Genomic DNA, 16,889 nt, shown 5'->3' on the forward strand with positions numbered 1-16,889 from the left:
TCTCAGATTTGAAGAAACATTTTACGATGTCTGCTAAATCGTAAGCACTTTAAAGTATACCATAGGCCAAATTTAGCATTCAGCTAATAGTTCAAACACTTGCTTCATTTGTGGATACGGTAGATAAGGGTTAACACAGCAAGATCTTACCTCTGGTAAATTAAAACCACTGCATAATTGTCTGTTTACTTATCACTTTTTGGGCTATATCTGGTGTCCCTTCCCACGCAGTGAGTAAGAAAAGCGCCAGAATATCGCTAATATGTGTATCTGTACACAATTCAAATGCTTTGTCTTGATCATTCAAGTCAAATGAGTTGAACATGATAATGGTTTCTAACTAAAAATGGAGGCATCAACCTACATTATTTTCTTTTAAAGGATGACCAGTCGTATTTCGTGAAAGTGAGTTAGAAAAATATTAATAAAACAACACCATTATAGAAAAGTATTCAAGCAAATAAAATAACTTGGATACGCATGATATATGAGATACGCATCAATTTCCGCGGTCAGACCCGAAACGGGATTTGTATATCAGGTTTATATTATGTAAACAGATTAACAACAACTTTAAACATGATTCTGGAAATACATGGATACTTCTAGCTGGTAGGCGGAGCTCATCAGGTCCTGCAAAACATATCAGAGACAACTGACAGTGTGACTTCAGACGCCTGACCCCTTCCAGCATCAAATTTGTTTTTGACGCTGTAAATGATTTATACACCTGCATTTCCCTGGATAGAGTACATATTTTCCGAATTTTCCATGTATACATACATTCGGTTTAAACTATTAATATTTGAACAAATTGCTCGGCATCACCACGGAAAATGCGTTAGGGGCATGTTCCGCCCATAACACAATGAGAGAAAGGCGGTCCTCCGCCCGAAATGTTTTTGCTATCATTTGTCTGAAATAGAGCATGATGCAATTTGGTTTATTCATGTCTCTGATATTGACATATTTAAAGCTAAATTGGACAATGTTATGGGTTTTGTAGCTGGTGTCTTTTCCCTTTAATTTGCCGATCGGTATTGCTTAAAGATTTTCCCGGCCATCCATTTTTTTGTAATACCCAGCCTGGTTCAGAATGAAATTCGGTTATTCCCAAAACCTAGAGCATGACGTCACATTTACCTTAAGGGGCGTCAGGTCCGCCATCTTGTTTGCATCTAAATAATTGTTGATGTTTTGATTTGTATCCATGAAGAATCTTAGACATCCTTGACGTCTACTGATATATTTGGTGCTGTAATTTATCTCAATCAGTTATCGAGTGTTGACATTTTGTCATTTTTGTGCTTAAGTGAAAGATTTGCTTCCATTTAACGGTATTTGACGTATACCCCGGAAGCTAAGGAAAAATGGGCACAAAAGATGACGAATACGATTACTTATTTAAAGGTGAGATACAATTCAACCTTACATATCTACCTGTATACTTTAATAGTTAATGCCACAAATTTTCGTTTGATTTTTAACAATACGTTGAGACAAAACGCCTAAAATTGACAGTGACACTGACCTGTCAAAAATTTAGGGAGGGGCCTAATTTGTCAAGACAACATTTTCTACGCACTTAGTAATAGCTTAGAGTTATCCTTTGAGTAATGCGATGATATGTTTTCATTTGCGTTCTTTGTACTACATTTTTTTTTTAAATTGACAAAGTATCAAACAGTTTGGCTTTTATAATGAAGACCATATTTATGGTGGTGCTAAAATCTTGTTTATTGTTTTAAAGTAAATCTGGTGGGAAAAGTTTGCCTGGTGTGGGGCTCGATCCCACGACTGCCGGAACACTAGCACGGCTCTCTAACCAGCTGTGCTAACCAAGCGTCTGGTTCTTGCCCACACACAGTCTAATGTTTCAATACCTGGCTTGTTGATACCAGTTTTTAGCACCCCCTGCATCATATATAGTATGATTCTACATCCAAAAAAGCAACAACAGGTAACAATTGAATCACTACTGTAGAGGTTGCTTATGTGTAGTGTGTGTGAGAACCATTCGTGCGGTAAGCTCATTTAGTAAGAGTGCCGTGACAGTGTTCTGGACGTCCTGGGTTCGAGCCCGCACTGGGTTCGAGCCCGCACTGGGTTCGAGCCCGCACTGGGCACGACCCCCGCACTGGGCACGACTCCGCACTTTTGTGCCCACACTGGGCACGAGCCTGCACTTTTGTGCCCGCACTGGGCACACATTTCCTCCCATTTGCTTTACTGGTGTCATCTGTATAGAGCTGGAGTGCCTGCATCAGCCTATAGATTTAAAGAGAGCTCTGAAACCAATTTAAATGATTCAACGCCAACTGATCCCAGTGCTCCAGCTAGCCCGTTTTTCAATGGCGCAGCGCCCGTGCCCCTTTTCTGACCGCCCTGCCCCTTTTTTGAGTAGTGCCCTTTTCACAAATGCTTTAATAGCATCAATTATCCTGTTAGTGCCAAAAGATTGGCAGCCCTTAATCCGCTGTCATAATTGAGACAAATTACGTAATACTTATGACAATTCAGTGTTCCCGCTAGGTGTCACCATGCCCACATTGACTGCTTAAATTATGCCGCACTGCCCTTTCAGCTTCTCATGTGCCTTGTCCAAGTCATATGACAGCTAATTGTGTATATGTGTAGTGAGCAGACGACCCGTGTATTCATAATCGGTCATCTTTTAATCCAATAATTAAGAAGAGCCAAATAGGGAAACATCTGCAGGAGGCGGAGCTATTGAATGTCAGCCAATCAGAATATACATTGAGAATTCGTCCATTCAATGATGAAAGTTCGTAAAATGCGATAGAAAATGCGAAGGGATGGTGAAAAATGTTGTCAAGCGCAATTAAATCTTATAAAATAATTGTTAATTATATTGTACAGACGAGACTGCCATTTAAACATTGTTGATTTGAAGCAGACGGTCACTGCTTAAACATAACAAAGGTGGCGCTAACACAATCAAATACGTCACTTTTTCAGTAAATGTTTTGAAAGCTTATTTGTAAAATATTCATGATGAAAATTTCTTTGTTTCCTACAAATATATGTTGATGCGTTATGTAGCTATTACCTATCATGGATACGATCATGTCAAAAATCGCCAAAACCGCCATTTTGTCAGAACGAATTTCGGAGTTAATTTATCATTGATGTTCTATGTTTTATAAGTGATTTTTAAGCAAGGGCAGTGATTTTTATTGTCATTTTATTCTAAAACATTAGCATATTAAACATTATTTTACCAAAGACAATTAAATAACAGCCAGGCTGAATGTAACATTCGTACCCAATCCAGATCGTACCAAACTAAGATTCGTTTTTTTGTGTATTTATAAAAATTTTATTTGATTGCTTCAAATTTTAACTGTCTTTGTTTTTTTCTTCATTTAACATGTTTTTTTTTTGAGAAATATGTGACATTGCACTAAAGAAGATTCCAGACAAGTACAATCATACTACCACAGACAAAAAGACAAATTTTAATTTTGATATTCAAATACACCCTTCTAAATTTTGAGAAATCAAAACCATTTTGTTCAAGTCTGGAAATCATGGAAAATGATTTAAATTGAGTATGGTATGAAAACAAAACAAATTCTAGGGGGAGACCCCCCCCAAAAAAAAAAACAACAACAACAAAAAACAACAACTTGTGACAGGGGTGGACCCCTCCCCCAATTGCCCCTACACGACTCATGTAGCTTGCCCTTTTCAAAACTCCACCCTGCCCTTTTCAAATCCTGGCTGGAGCACTGGATCCAATTGCTTTTTCTGCTTTTTGGTAGCAGAGAAAATCTTTATTAATAAATTAAAGTAAAAACGATTAAACCATTTGGACTGTGTGTAGGAGGTTTTGGCATATAACATGATTTTTGAACTTAAAATGTGATCTAATTTTTTGTCAGCAGTCTTATATAACTGGTTTCCATGGATTCTCGCAAAAATTGGCTCATTCCAAGACAAAAAATAAAAAAGTTGTCAAAGCGTTCAATCTGTGAGAGTGCAGCTTTAAGACTTCAAAATTTTGAATTAAGGCCCGTTATTATATATATGAACAATCTTTAGGTTGATTTTATAATTTACTGGCAAGACTGACTTTAAGCTCAGAAAGATAGGAAATACATATATGTGCTTGTATACTGCTAGTATGATATTATCGGCGGGACAGAGGACAGGGTTCTTTTTTGAGGAAAAAATTAATTAATGCTCATATACTTATAAAACACCAGTGTGCAGTGCATTGGAATGTTTGGTATTTTAAGTAGTTTTGTTACTTATGAAGATGTATTTACCATACTACAAATTTCATGCATAGGAACCTGAACTTGTGCAGTTAATTTCTGAAGATATGTGTATGTTCTATTACTTAAAACAAAGTCATTTAACGAGTATTGTTCAATATCTGACAAAGCTATATCTTTTTGTCACCAATTTCCTCAAAGCTTAAAAACTGAACAGAAAGTGGAGGAAGGAAAATGAACTCAAAACGTACATGTAGCAGGTTGACTGAAATATGATACTTTGGTACGATAGGGAAGTATGTATTTTGAAACCATAACAACCAGCTGATATGAGGTGGGTTATGGATCTTTTATGACAAAATGAAGAAAGTTGATATATTTTGACGACGATTATTTAAAATCCTTATGCACTTTTTGAGATGAAACCAAAATACTTCAGCTTTTTAACTGGAACAAATAGGTTATCATATAAATTGTGTGTTTGTTATTTTACCTTTTCTCGAGAAGTGTCCCTTTATTTCAAAAATCATTCCTAATTTATTTCATTTTTTCCAAATCTTGACCAGATATGTTTAATACAGGCGAACCCCGTTGCCTGGAACTCACAGGGACCGGAAGAGACGCAGAAAGTTCGAGCCAAGTGAAGTGGGAATGTTTACTTTCAGTATAAAAAAAAACAGTCCTATACGTCCAGATTGAGGAATTTGAACCTAGCAAGATTGAGCCAACGGGAAACGGACTGTACAGTCATATTGTCTTAATAGTCTTCAAATCCAGGGTCTAAAAGGGGGCATTGTTTAAATATTCTAGTGAACTCCCTTCATCAAGGTCTTTATGTCCAATTGATAATGTTCCTAACTATTCAGCCAGGTACTAAGTGCCCTTGGCACCCTGTCTCTTCTGCAGCACCCTGTCCCTCTTATGTACCACCATATCCTTCTCCTGCACCACCATGTCCTTTTTAAAACTGGGAGTAAACATTACATCCTTTTAATGTGTATTTTCAGTGGTGCTAATTGGGGACAGTGGAGTTGGCAAGTCCAACCTTCTCTCGCGCTTCACCCGGAATGAGTTTAACCTGGAGAGTAAGAGTACAATCGGAGTGGAGTTTGCTACAAGGTTAGTGATGTGGAATTTGGAGGTGGGGTATAATTATCCTGAATTCTAAATTTAGCTGACACACTGGATTTTGAATAAGTGGGGTGGGGCGGGGGCGAGGGTGCCTGGCCCCTGCGATAACATTTTAGGCTGGCTGGGGCACTGGAAGTGGTTTTCAGCTTTCAAGTCTATTAATGCTTACCATCAGTAACAGTTCTCCTTGTTGTAAAGATTTAAGACAGTTCTGTGTAATTCCCTTGAGTACAAATATTTAAAAAAGTGCTAGCATTAGAAGTCTTTATGTTGCCGTTGTAAACCCTCAGAGGCAGGGATTAGAACAGTCTCAAATCTGAGTTCAGACTCAAATGGCAAAGCTGCAGACTTTCATTTCATTGTAACTTTCCCTCTAGTTGATTATTGATGAAGGAATTGGCTGAATTATATTACATGTATCTCTGTTGAAACTGACATTTATTTTTGTTAAACAAGCAGTGGTCGAAATTAGCACAAGCCGCAAGCCCTGCACTGGTAAAATGTCTTCTGGTCTTGCTCAAATTCTGAATTTTATATAGCAGGGCTTGTTAAAAAAATGATGCCAAGCAATAGTATAAGAATTCGGGCTTGTTCCAGTGGTCGAAATTAGCACAAGCCCGCAAGCCCTGCTCTGGTAAAATATCTTTCAGGCTTAATCAAATTCTGAATTTTATTTAGCAGGGCTTGTTCACAAATATGATTCCATGCAATAAAACAAGAGTTCAGGCTTGTTCATCCAAGTCTAATTTCGATGACTGAACAAGTGGACTAAGGATGATTCTTTGTAATTTAATGAAGGTCAGGTGCTTGTCTGAGTCTTGACAGAGACTGTAATCGCAGCCACTGTCCATAACTTTTCAGTGATAATTCTCATTTCCAGCCCTTTTAATCAAGGTACATGTACGTACTTATACTTACAGGAGTATACAGGTTGATGGCAAGACCATCAAGGCTCAGATCTGGGATACGGCAGGACAGGAGAGATATCGGGCCATCACCAGCGCGTAAGTAGTCAAAACTCCACACTTATAATAAGTGAAAAATGTTAGACTTACATGTCGCAGTTAAAATTGCACACTTGATTCAGGACTTCCATTTAAGGAAATTTGGAAGTATATTACACCTTAAAATTGGGTTTAAACTTCAGTTTAGTCATTGGAATTAGAAAACCTGGAATGGTGGATAATGGAGTTACCCGACCGTGCAGATACAGGACTTTTTCTGCCCATTTTGGAAAAAAGACATTGGGAAATTTTGCATTGTGAAAATGCCGAAATTGGGAAATTTTACAGTTAAAAGAAAAAAGCTGTCCAGTCTCCTGCGAATTAGGAAATGATTTAATATTAGTTTATTTTCCCTCTAAAAGACCCCAAAAATATCAATCCTTGGGGTATAAATATCTATTGCAATAAATCATGACAGATAATATTTCATACTGATCTTTGAATGTGATGAAAATCAATGATTTCCGAGTTCAATTATCAAAGAAACATTACATCACATAATTTATAGGTAAAAAGACTTTCTAAAAAAAAAAAAATCTTTTTTGATTGGGATTTTTTTCTGAAGATTGGGAAAAATATCTTATTATTTGCTTTGGGAATGGGTCCAATAGTCGGCCCTGTGGGTACTATAGAAAAAGCAACATGATTATGATATCTTAACTTTGTGTCCATTCTTTAGGAATTACAGAGAGGCAGTTGGTGCTTAAATAGTCTTTGATATTATAAAACACTTTTAAATACTTAAAGAATGTGCTTGAATGAGTTACGCAACCATGCGGATAACAACATGGTTTAATATCATAACTTTGTGTCCATTCTTCAGGTATTACCGAGGGGCAGTTGGTGCTCTACTAGTCTATGACATTGCTAAACACCTTACATACGAAAATGTTGAACGATGGTTGAAGGAGTTACGCGACCATGCGGATAACAACATAGTGATTATGCTTGTTGGGAACAAGAGTGATTTACGTCATCTGCGAGCCGTGCCCACAGATGAGGCAAAGGCGTATGCTGGTAAGAATTATTAGATTTTTTTGTCTAAATGTGTGAGCATTTTCAGTCATTGAAAATTATATTTTGGAGGGGACTTACCACTGCCAAGCCAGCAGGTTTGTGAAATCCCGGTCGCAATTTGGGTTTCTAGAACTCTTGATTGGCACCACTTCTATTGCCAGAAGCTTGACGAATGATTGTTTATCCATGTTGTACATACATATCGATGGCCTCACTCCCAAATGTCGAAGCTACAGAATCCCATGTTTTCAGGAGCAACGTTTTTAATATTTAATCTTGGTAATTTTATCACACACTTTTTTTTTTTTAAATGCTGAAGTTGCAATTTTTGTAGTTACCATTTCTGAAGGCTCAGCATTTTTGCTTCTCTGAGATGTCCAATCATTGCTCGACATTTTGATCACATGATATAACACCATTTTCTCATTGGAGTATTTACTCTGCATTTTGCAGTTAGATGCGGCTCGCCTTTATGATTCTAGTTACGTAAAAATTCCGAAACAAGAAATGCAGCTTCGGCATTTTGAAGTGAAGCCATTGACATGTACACGTATCTTGTAACACAATAGAGCAAGTTTTCGTTGTCTGTTTCAGAGAAGAATACATTATCCTTCATTGAGACGTCAGCGTTAGACTCAACAAATGTGGAGACTGCCTTCCAGAATATTTTAACTGGTGAGTATGCAGTGTTTTTTCGGCCCTATTTTGGGCCAAAACTCGGCCCAATTCCTCTCTTGAAAAAGTTATGATTTTTCCACTACCAAGGAAAAATGCCTGTAAAAGAAAAACCATTGACATCTTAAAATTAAGCGAATGTAGCAATTTAGTGCCTTTCATAAATATGTCAATAGGTTTGTTGAATAATAGGATCCACTATCCAGGTAAAAACCTAAATAAAAACTTCGAGGACCATTGACCTAGTTTGTTGAACAAAAGTTTTGACAACAAGGACATTAAATGAATCATGTTAGTATTATTCCCTTTTTTGCTAAAACCACTACTTATCCCCTATCAAAGGGCCCACTATACCATTTCCTTAAAAGTGGAGAAAAGCACTTGTATGTGAGATATGACAGTTATATTTAATGCACCAATTGAAGCGTATGATCTATTTATAGAAACAATATTTTTAAGGCCAAAAAAATAATTGTTTAGGGTAACCTTCCCAAAAATTTAAGGTAGGGTAGGTAGGGATTTTTTTTTTTTTTAAATCTGTCATAAGTTCAGAGTGTTTCCTTGCAAATGGCAGTCTTTCCTACATTACTGTCATTGCCTGACTTTGTTTTATCATATAAACAATAATTCTGATCGTCCAATTCGCATTTATCCGCCCTTCGTAACTCTCTATTCGGTAACGAATATATTTTTGCTCAGAAACGGAAAAAATAGTTAGGGTCGGCGCATTTTTATAGGTAGGGTCGGGTTACCCGAAACCGACATTATTTTTTTTAGGCCTAAGTACTAATTTTCTGTATTTCAAAAATGATATACTTGCGGAATCAAAGAAACTGTGCTTCACACTAAAAGAATGAAGTTATCTTTTTAAAACAGAAAAAGGGTGTATTTTTTGCATGCACAGTTCCTTCATTCGGCTAGAAAAGTTAGAATGGTCAATTGAGACAAAGTTGATTCGATTTTGCCCGGGAAATATACAATCTAATTTGTTACATCGACTTGAAATCATTACCGGAAACCTTGATCTACGGGCCCCAATTTCTCGAAACTTCTTAAGCTTAACAGGCTTAAGTCGTTTATTTCAACTTGCCAAAATACATACTAAAAATGGATTTTGATAAATAAAAAATGATTTCTTCTCATTAGCATACAGATTTTTCTTATAAATTTTCTAAAAACTCTTAAAGTAGTAAATATAACGCATTTTATAAAACAACAAATATAGTGAGTTTAGCTTAACCCTGTTATAAGGAACTTAAGAAGTTTCGAGAAATTGGGGCCTGTATATTATTTTGTCATATGCTTACTGTTAGGATGGCCCTAATAAATGTCGAAAGTATTTTTTTTAGTAAATTAACATTTTTGACAACAAAGTTATGAAAGGATTAATTAATATTAAAACATAGAACTCACTGTATGGTTTCTGAAGACAAGTTCTGTATAAAAAAATAATCTTTATGAATTAAACAAATTGCATTTGTACGAGAAAGTTATTATACAGTAATTAGTTGTCTTGTTGGCTTAAAGTTTGATTGAGGTTAACAAGCCAGACAAATTGGTTTTGTCTGGAGGTTCTCAGAGGTTTTCCAGTATCATTAAAGAGAATATTTCTGCATGGCGTCACGCCAAGGGATTAAGATAATATTGCATTTGTCATACAATGTTGCTCTTCTCGCAATTGCTGTAAAATATTGGTTAAAATGAAAGTGTCGTTTTTTAGCTCTACTGGCCAAAGGCCAGAAGAGCTTATACGATGGTAATGTGTACGTAGTATGTGCATCCGTGCGGTCGTGCGTCCGTGCGGTCGTGCGTCTGTAAACAATTGCTTGTGAACACGATACAGTCTTCAGTTTTGATTGTATCTCGATGAAACTTGTACAGTATCTAGATATCCATTAGGGCTCGGTTCCTTTCGAAAACCAGCCAGATCCGCCCATGCATGCCTAGATTATGGCCCTTGATAGTATAAAAAAATGCTATTGTGTAAACAATTGGTTGTGAACACGATACAGTCTTCAGTTTTGATTATATCTTGATGAAACTTGTACAGTATCTAGATATCCATTAGAGCTTGGTTCCTTTCGAAAACCAGCAAGATCCGCCCATGAATGCCTAGATTATGGGCCATGAAAGTTTTAAAGAAATGCTTTCTATTTTTAGCCAGGTCTGCATGAGCGAAATCTATTTTTAGCCAAGTTTACATGTATATGTTAATTCAAGTCTAGAGTTAAGGGAGACAATTTGCAAGTCTAGGATTTTGAGAGACAATTTGCTTTTTGCTTCTGCAGTTGATTTTGTGAATTACTCTGCCTTGTTCTTGTTGAAAGCCCAAAGGCCATTTTTTAGCTTTAAGTTCTGTAGTTTGCGCATTCATCTTAACAAAATTGATTGTGAATGTTTAAGTTATGCACCTGGTGTCATTACTGGCCACACCCAGGGTTCACAGGTTTGGTAAACATAAATCTGGAAAGGTTTGAAAATCTTTTTGTGTGTTCGTGCATCCATCTCAGCACAATTGATTGTGAATGATTGTTCAAATTGATCAATGTTGTCCTAGGATGCCCTTGACTTTGACCTTTTGACCAACTTTTTTTAACTTTTAAAACTACAGAAAATTTTACTATGAGTACAGTTTTGAAAGCATTTTTTTTGTCAGATGACTTTTACTTGGCACATATTAAAATAGTTCATGCAACTAATCTGCTTACAATACTTTCTGGGCTCAGATGTTGAACGTGCTACGTTTTCAGGTAACCCAAACACAAAACATAAACTATATGTCTGTTGCCTTTTACCCATACATACATGCTCTGGATTGATATGACCACAAAAGCCATGCCAGTAGAGCATAGGCCCTTTTGGGCCTCTTGTTTATGAACATTTTAAGAATGAGGCCGTTATTTTTGGAGTAAGAGTGCATCTTTAACAAATACAAGGGGAGAAAGTGTTTCTTTAAGAATATACCAATTCTTTTTGTCCAAAAAAATGTCCGGGTCCATGTTTTTTTATGAATTTAGAAGATAATTTCACTTTGGAGAAAAAAATGTTATAGCATTGGGAATGATCATCAAATAAACACTCAGTTAGTTAACACAGTGGTTAGCCGATTGCTTCTCACCAAGGTGACCCGGGTTCGATTCCCAGTCTGGGCGCATGTGTGTTCGGTTTAATATAGTGGTCACCAAGCTGGACAAGTGGGTTTCTCTGGGTTCTGTTTTCCCCCACAACGCAAGACCACACCATCGCGCATCTCGTGCCAAAGAGAGTGACGTAGTATAAGTTATCGTAGCTTGTTTCACAATCCTTGTAAAATATATATTTGTATTTGAATATGTTGAAACTAAATTGTATTTCTTCTCTTTCCAGAGATATACAAAATCGTGTCTCAGAAACAGATCCGGGATAACACGGATGACGATAATTCCCCGTCTAATAACGTTCAAACTATTACAGTCGCACCAACAGACAATAGCTCGGCTAATAAGAAAGCATGTTGTAATTCCTAGATGATAGATTTGAGGCACAAATCATGCAGGAGTTAGAGGATTACTTCGCTCTCCTCATTGTAACAGTGTAAATGGGAAGAAGAAAACTACTGGACGCCATTGTGATGTCTTAAATTTCAAATATGAAACGAAACTTGAACTTGCTCTCTTTTGTATTTAATAGTCTAAATGATTTATAAAAAAGAAGAAAATCATTTTACAGACGTAGCTATGATATGATGTAAACTTGAGAATACATCTGGTACTTGTTAAACTATTTAAGAAAATTGAATTTTGATGTTTTATCGTAAACGTTGTAATATGAAAAATACTGGACACCAACGTGATATATTATGATGATATGAACTTAAGTGTCAGGTAATTGCAGAGGTCAAAATTAGCACAAGCCTGCAAGTCCTTCACTGGTATATTGTTTTCCAGGGTTTATCAAATCCTTGATTTTATAGGGAATGGCTTGTTGAAAATAATTGACGGCCCGTACATGTGTAAGAATTTGGGCTTGTACATCCAAGTCTAATTTTGATGACTGTTATTGCTAAACTTTGATAATATAAGATTTGACTTGTTTTTTTTATGATGTAAGAGATGAAATGAAACAAAATATATCAAGTCTTCTTATTAATATATATATATATATATGTGATGTTTAACAAGAATGTGTTGGCTTTGGAACTGATCAAATTCCATTACTTCTGAATATTGTTAAAACATTTAGTTTTAGTTCTGTTTTTCTTTTTTCGAAATTGTTCAGTATATTTAGTTGGTCAAGGTTTTCAAAGATATATATGTTGTGACACTCTTAATTGAATTCAATACCACCAACATTAGTGATTCACCGGGAAGAGAATTCAGTTGTGGATAAAATTATCTTGTGATTTAAGTTCAAATATTTTTTTGATAATTTTTCTTTTATACATGTTTAGAGAGAAAGAGACAACATTTCATAGATAACATTCAGTATCATAACATAATATATAAAAAAAAGGATTATTTTTTTGCAATCAATGAATTATTAAAGATATCACATTTTTTTCACAACTATACTACTATTTAAAGTAATTTCCAAGAAGAAAATACCATTTGAGTGACCATTTGGCAAGATTACATAAGTATTTTTTTTAGTATTTTGATTTTTTATTTGGTGTCCGATCTTTCAAAGGGATATTTTTGCTAGATTTCAGATCTACGTTTTGTGTTCTTGAAAGTGTTTTGTATATTATTATATTTATTTAACTTTTCACCATTAATGACATGTTTAATAAATAAGATGTTTAAAGCTGCATTCTCATAGATTATAACCGTTCAGACAACTTTTTTTTATTTTTTTGTCTTGGATTGAGCAAATTTTTGCATTAATATCTGGAAACCGGTGTTATAAGACTGGTCACAACAGATCAGATTGCAGTGATCATATTTACATTTGAAAATTTATGTTTTCAGGCTAAAAGCATTACTAATTCTTTAAGAAAAAATAGTTTTTCGACAGTTTTCCAAGCAATTGAGATGCGTTCGTTTGCGAGTTATCTTGTATGACTACTCAATTTAAGGCATTGATGTTAAAATCAGCTAATTCTGAGACAAACATTTAAAAAAAAGTCAAAATTGTCAATCTGTGAGAGTGAAGCTTTAAATCATGGAACATTTTGTAATTACTAATAATGCGTTGGGTTTTTCCGTGCATATACATTCTATGCTTAAAATCATTGTGTGGCAGAGTGTTATAATTGTTCACCCTGCCTTAAGGTATTTGTCAAATAAACTGCAGTGGTCGAAATTAGCACAGGTCCGCAAGCCCTGTTCTGGGACGATTCCTTTTCGGGCTTGCTCAAATTATGGATTTGACATATCAGGGCTTCGTTAAAAGATTCCAAGCACTATCATGAAAATTCGGGCTTGTTTGTCGGAAAGTCTAATTTCGTTGACTGCAACTGTGTTAACATTATTTCTAAGCAACATTGTTAACATTATTTCTAAGCAACATTGTTAACATTATTTCTAAGCAACATTGTTAACATTATTTCTAAGCAAAATTGTTGAGCTTGATAACATTGTAACTTTGTTAAGCTTTTTGTATTTTCTGTGATGAACTGCAAGTCAGATGTTTATAGATTGTTGGGTACTGTAACAGTTTCACTTGTTGGGGCATTAATCTAAATTTACGGTAAATAAAAACTCCTGTCCCAAAATGTAGAGCCTGTACGGTATTTATTCATATACATGAATATACATTTACTTTTTTGAGTGATGAAATTATAAGATAGTAGCTTGTCTGTGTTAAAAGTATTAATGACCTCCATGTTTGGTAAAAGGAAGCTTTCATTCATATGTAATTATATTCCCTATTAAACAACAACTTTCGATCATAAAATGAATTGATATGAAGCTAAATTCAATGACGACCGCCATTGGTTTATCAGTTACATATTTTTATATCAAGGTTGCTCTACGTCATATTAATTGTACATTTGATTGGCTTTTTGGTGTACTGTAAAGTTGTCTAAAATCCTGGCAAGTTTCAATCAAATAATTGTATATACAATAACTTTGTAACCAGCTACTTCATTTTTTAAAGTGCTGAACAATAAATGTTCAAAAAAAACAGAATATTTATTGTGCATTCTGTTCGTAAGATTGGGTACTTTCACTTAATATATATACACTATTTTTTCATATTAAAGCAGTACATTTCAATGATAAAAGCATTAAGTCTAGCTCCCATCTGCCCTGATTGAACCAAGCATTGGCACCCTTCTCAGTGGTAGAAATAAGCGGAAGCCAGCATCCATAATTTGAGCAAGCCCAAAAAGCAATTTACCAGTGTCGGGCTTGCTCAAATTCATGATCTTATACAGCAGGGCTTTTTCAAAAAGTTGATGCCAAGTAATAGCATAAGAAATCAGGCTTGTTCATGAAAGAGTCTAATTTTGATGACTGTCTTAAAATAATAAAATGGTTTGAGACCATTTTAGATTTATTTTGTTTTGATTACAACTTCTTATATGATTATGAATACATAAAAAATATGTATTTGGAAGTTGAAACTTTACTTTTACTTCCGTCAAACACAATTCCTTACATTTTCTCTAATATTCATAATGTTCCAATTATTTCCAGCTGGATACAATGTGCTCTTTTTCTTAGCACACTAATGTCTTAAAGCTGCACTCTCACAGATTGAATGTTTTGACAACTTTTTAATTTTTTGTGTTGGAAAGCGGTAATTTTGGCTCAAATCCATGGGAACCAGTTATATAAGACTGCTGACAAAAAAATTAGATTGTAGAGTTTTATATTTAAGTTTAAAAATTGATGTTTTGTGCATTTTCTACAACCATTAGTAACGGTTCAAGCCATAAACTTTAATGTTTGAACGGAAATATGAAAATCTGCGATCTGATCTTTTGTCATCAATCTTTTTTTACGTAGGTTTGCAGACAGTTGCGCAAAAAATTGCTCTTTCCAAGGCAAAAAATAAAAAAGTTGTTAAAATGGTATATCTGTGAGAGTGCAGCTTTAAAACCTGGCTGACACCTGATAATTGATGTCTTACAACTGCTCTCTGTTTTCATATATCATATCAGAGTACCTGTTTAACAATGCGGTATAAATATTGACACGTTTAAAAGAGTGAATATGTGTCGCTTATTGAGAAGCGTGGAATATGTGTACGTGTAAATGTGTATATATTATGTGTATATGTTTGTGAAACTGTGAATGTAATTATTATTCCATAAAATTTGTCAAGCATGTTCGTGTTGATTTTTATATGTATGAATGACAAGTATGTGCATATCATGTGATAAATAACGTCATATATGCTACATCGGAAGGCAACATTTTGCTTAAACTGAAGACTTAAAAACCAAGGTAACTTTTCTTTTCACACTTTTAAATGAAATAATGGAAAGTCTATGTTGCTTATGGTGTGCTATGTTTCATATAAAATGGTGAAGAACTAGTAAAGTTATCTTTGTTTATGAGTCTTTAATCGAAGCTAAATATTGCCTTCCGACGTAGCATTTAGGACACAATTTATAATGTTGTATGCACACGCTGAATAAGAGAGTTGAGAGTTCAAGGTCAAAATGGGGCCAAGTTCAAGGTACATTCTTTCAGGTTACTACATATTGATATCGCCAACCCATAACCTTCCAAATGATACCAGAATCACATGGGCTCACCAAGTATTTAAATTTGAATGATCTTTACTGCCTGTAATACAGTACATGGGCTAAAGGCGAACTAGTTTGATTGTGGGTCTGAGTATTTAAAGGGACTAGACACCAGATGATACAATTGCAAAAAATCTTTTACAGTTTTTGCGTAATTTTTCCAATTTCAAATTGACTGGGTTTGTCTACCACATAAATGCCAGTAAATTTAAGAATAGCATTGGTATATGTAACTGTACTAATTAGGTAACCTTCATATGCTAAATTTACACACTATGAACTGGGAAACCTTTATGTGCTATTTTTAAACTGGTCAACTCAGCTGAAACAGCAATAAATATTCTTTTGATAATGCGATGTGATGTTTTATCGGCCTCATATTAGCTTATGTAGACGATTCTAGGCTTGTTTTGATGAAATATTGTAGTTTCCGAGTTGGGGACCATCTGGTCAAGTCCTAGTCTAGTCTGGTCACTTTAATAGTGGATCAAGAGAAAAAAATCAAACTGAAAAAATGCACCTTTGAACGTGAAGGCCGACTTCTTTGCTTTTGAAGTAGTTTATTTATGCAAAAATGCATTTCTCTTAAGCCAGTTACTTGATGCTTGCAGGAATGTCTCATTATTGTTACATTTTGCTCTACATTTGAAATTGTGGGGCACTGAATCCTCTGAAACTTGTTACCCTACAAAGTTGAATAATCGATGTCTAAACACAAGACAGACCTATCTTCATATGGTGTTAAGAATGTCTTGTGTTAAGCCCTCGCCTTGTTTAATGTTTACAATGGCGCTGTGTCTGTATGTCAGGGATGCCAATAAAAATTTGTGAAAAAAAGGAGACTAGTACAAAATAGGAGTATCCCCATCACATTTTATACAAAAGATTTTTTGTTATCCGACAAAAGGCAACAATTTGTGGCCAAAAAGAGGAAATCAGCTAAGAAGGTAAATTGGCATCCCTGGTGTGTATCAAGGTCTGCTACTCTTGGTGAGATAAATTTAAGTTGTTGAGTAATCCCCCTTGGTCTTTTGAGAAAATTTTTTATACTACCAAGCAAAGTTCTCGACTTACACAGCCAGACTTCATATTAGCAAAAATTTAATTCTCACAAGTATAAAACAAAACAAATATCACATGATC

At 35.2% G+C, this 16,889-nt stretch overlaps 1 protein-coding gene across 1 annotated transcript; it reads left to right on the forward strand.

Moving 5' to 3' along the window:
• Window positions 1-1,135: 1,135 nt before the first annotated feature.
• On the forward strand, window positions 1,136-15,321 carry LOC128221878 (ras-related protein Rab-11B). Its single transcript, XM_052930506.1, has 6 exons — window positions 1,136-1,410; window positions 5,249-5,360; window positions 6,293-6,376; window positions 7,200-7,393; window positions 7,988-8,068; window positions 11,435-15,321. The coding sequence occupies exons 1-6, from the start codon at window positions 1,371-1,373 to the stop codon at window positions 11,572-11,574; spliced, it is 651 nt and encodes a 216-aa protein (XP_052786466.1). The 5' UTR covers window positions 1,136-1,370; the 3' UTR covers window positions 11,575-15,321.
• The last annotated feature ends 1,568 nt before the right edge of the window (window positions 15,322-16,889 follow it).

Source organism: Mya arenaria, chromosome 16, assembly GCF_026914265.1.
Source record: "Mya arenaria isolate MELC-2E11 chromosome 16, ASM2691426v1".
Lineage (NCBI taxonomy): Eukaryota > Metazoa > Mollusca > Bivalvia > Myida > Myidae > Mya > Mya arenaria.

What these genes read in the sequence shown, in the direction of transcription:
- LOC128221878 (XM_052930506.1), top strand. Translation starts at nt 1,371, where the DNA reads ATGGGCACAAAAGATGACGAATACGATTACTTATTTAAAG. An exon ending in TATCGGGCCATCACCAGCGC is followed by an intron (nt 6,377 to 7,199) that starts GTAAGTAGTCAA and finishes TCCATTCTTCAG; the next exon opens with GTATTACCGAGGGGCAGTTG. An exon ending in CTTCCAGAATATTTTAACTG is followed by an intron (nt 8,069 to 11,434) that starts GTGAGTATGCAG and finishes TTCTCTTTCCAG; the next exon opens with AGATATACAAAATCGTGTCT.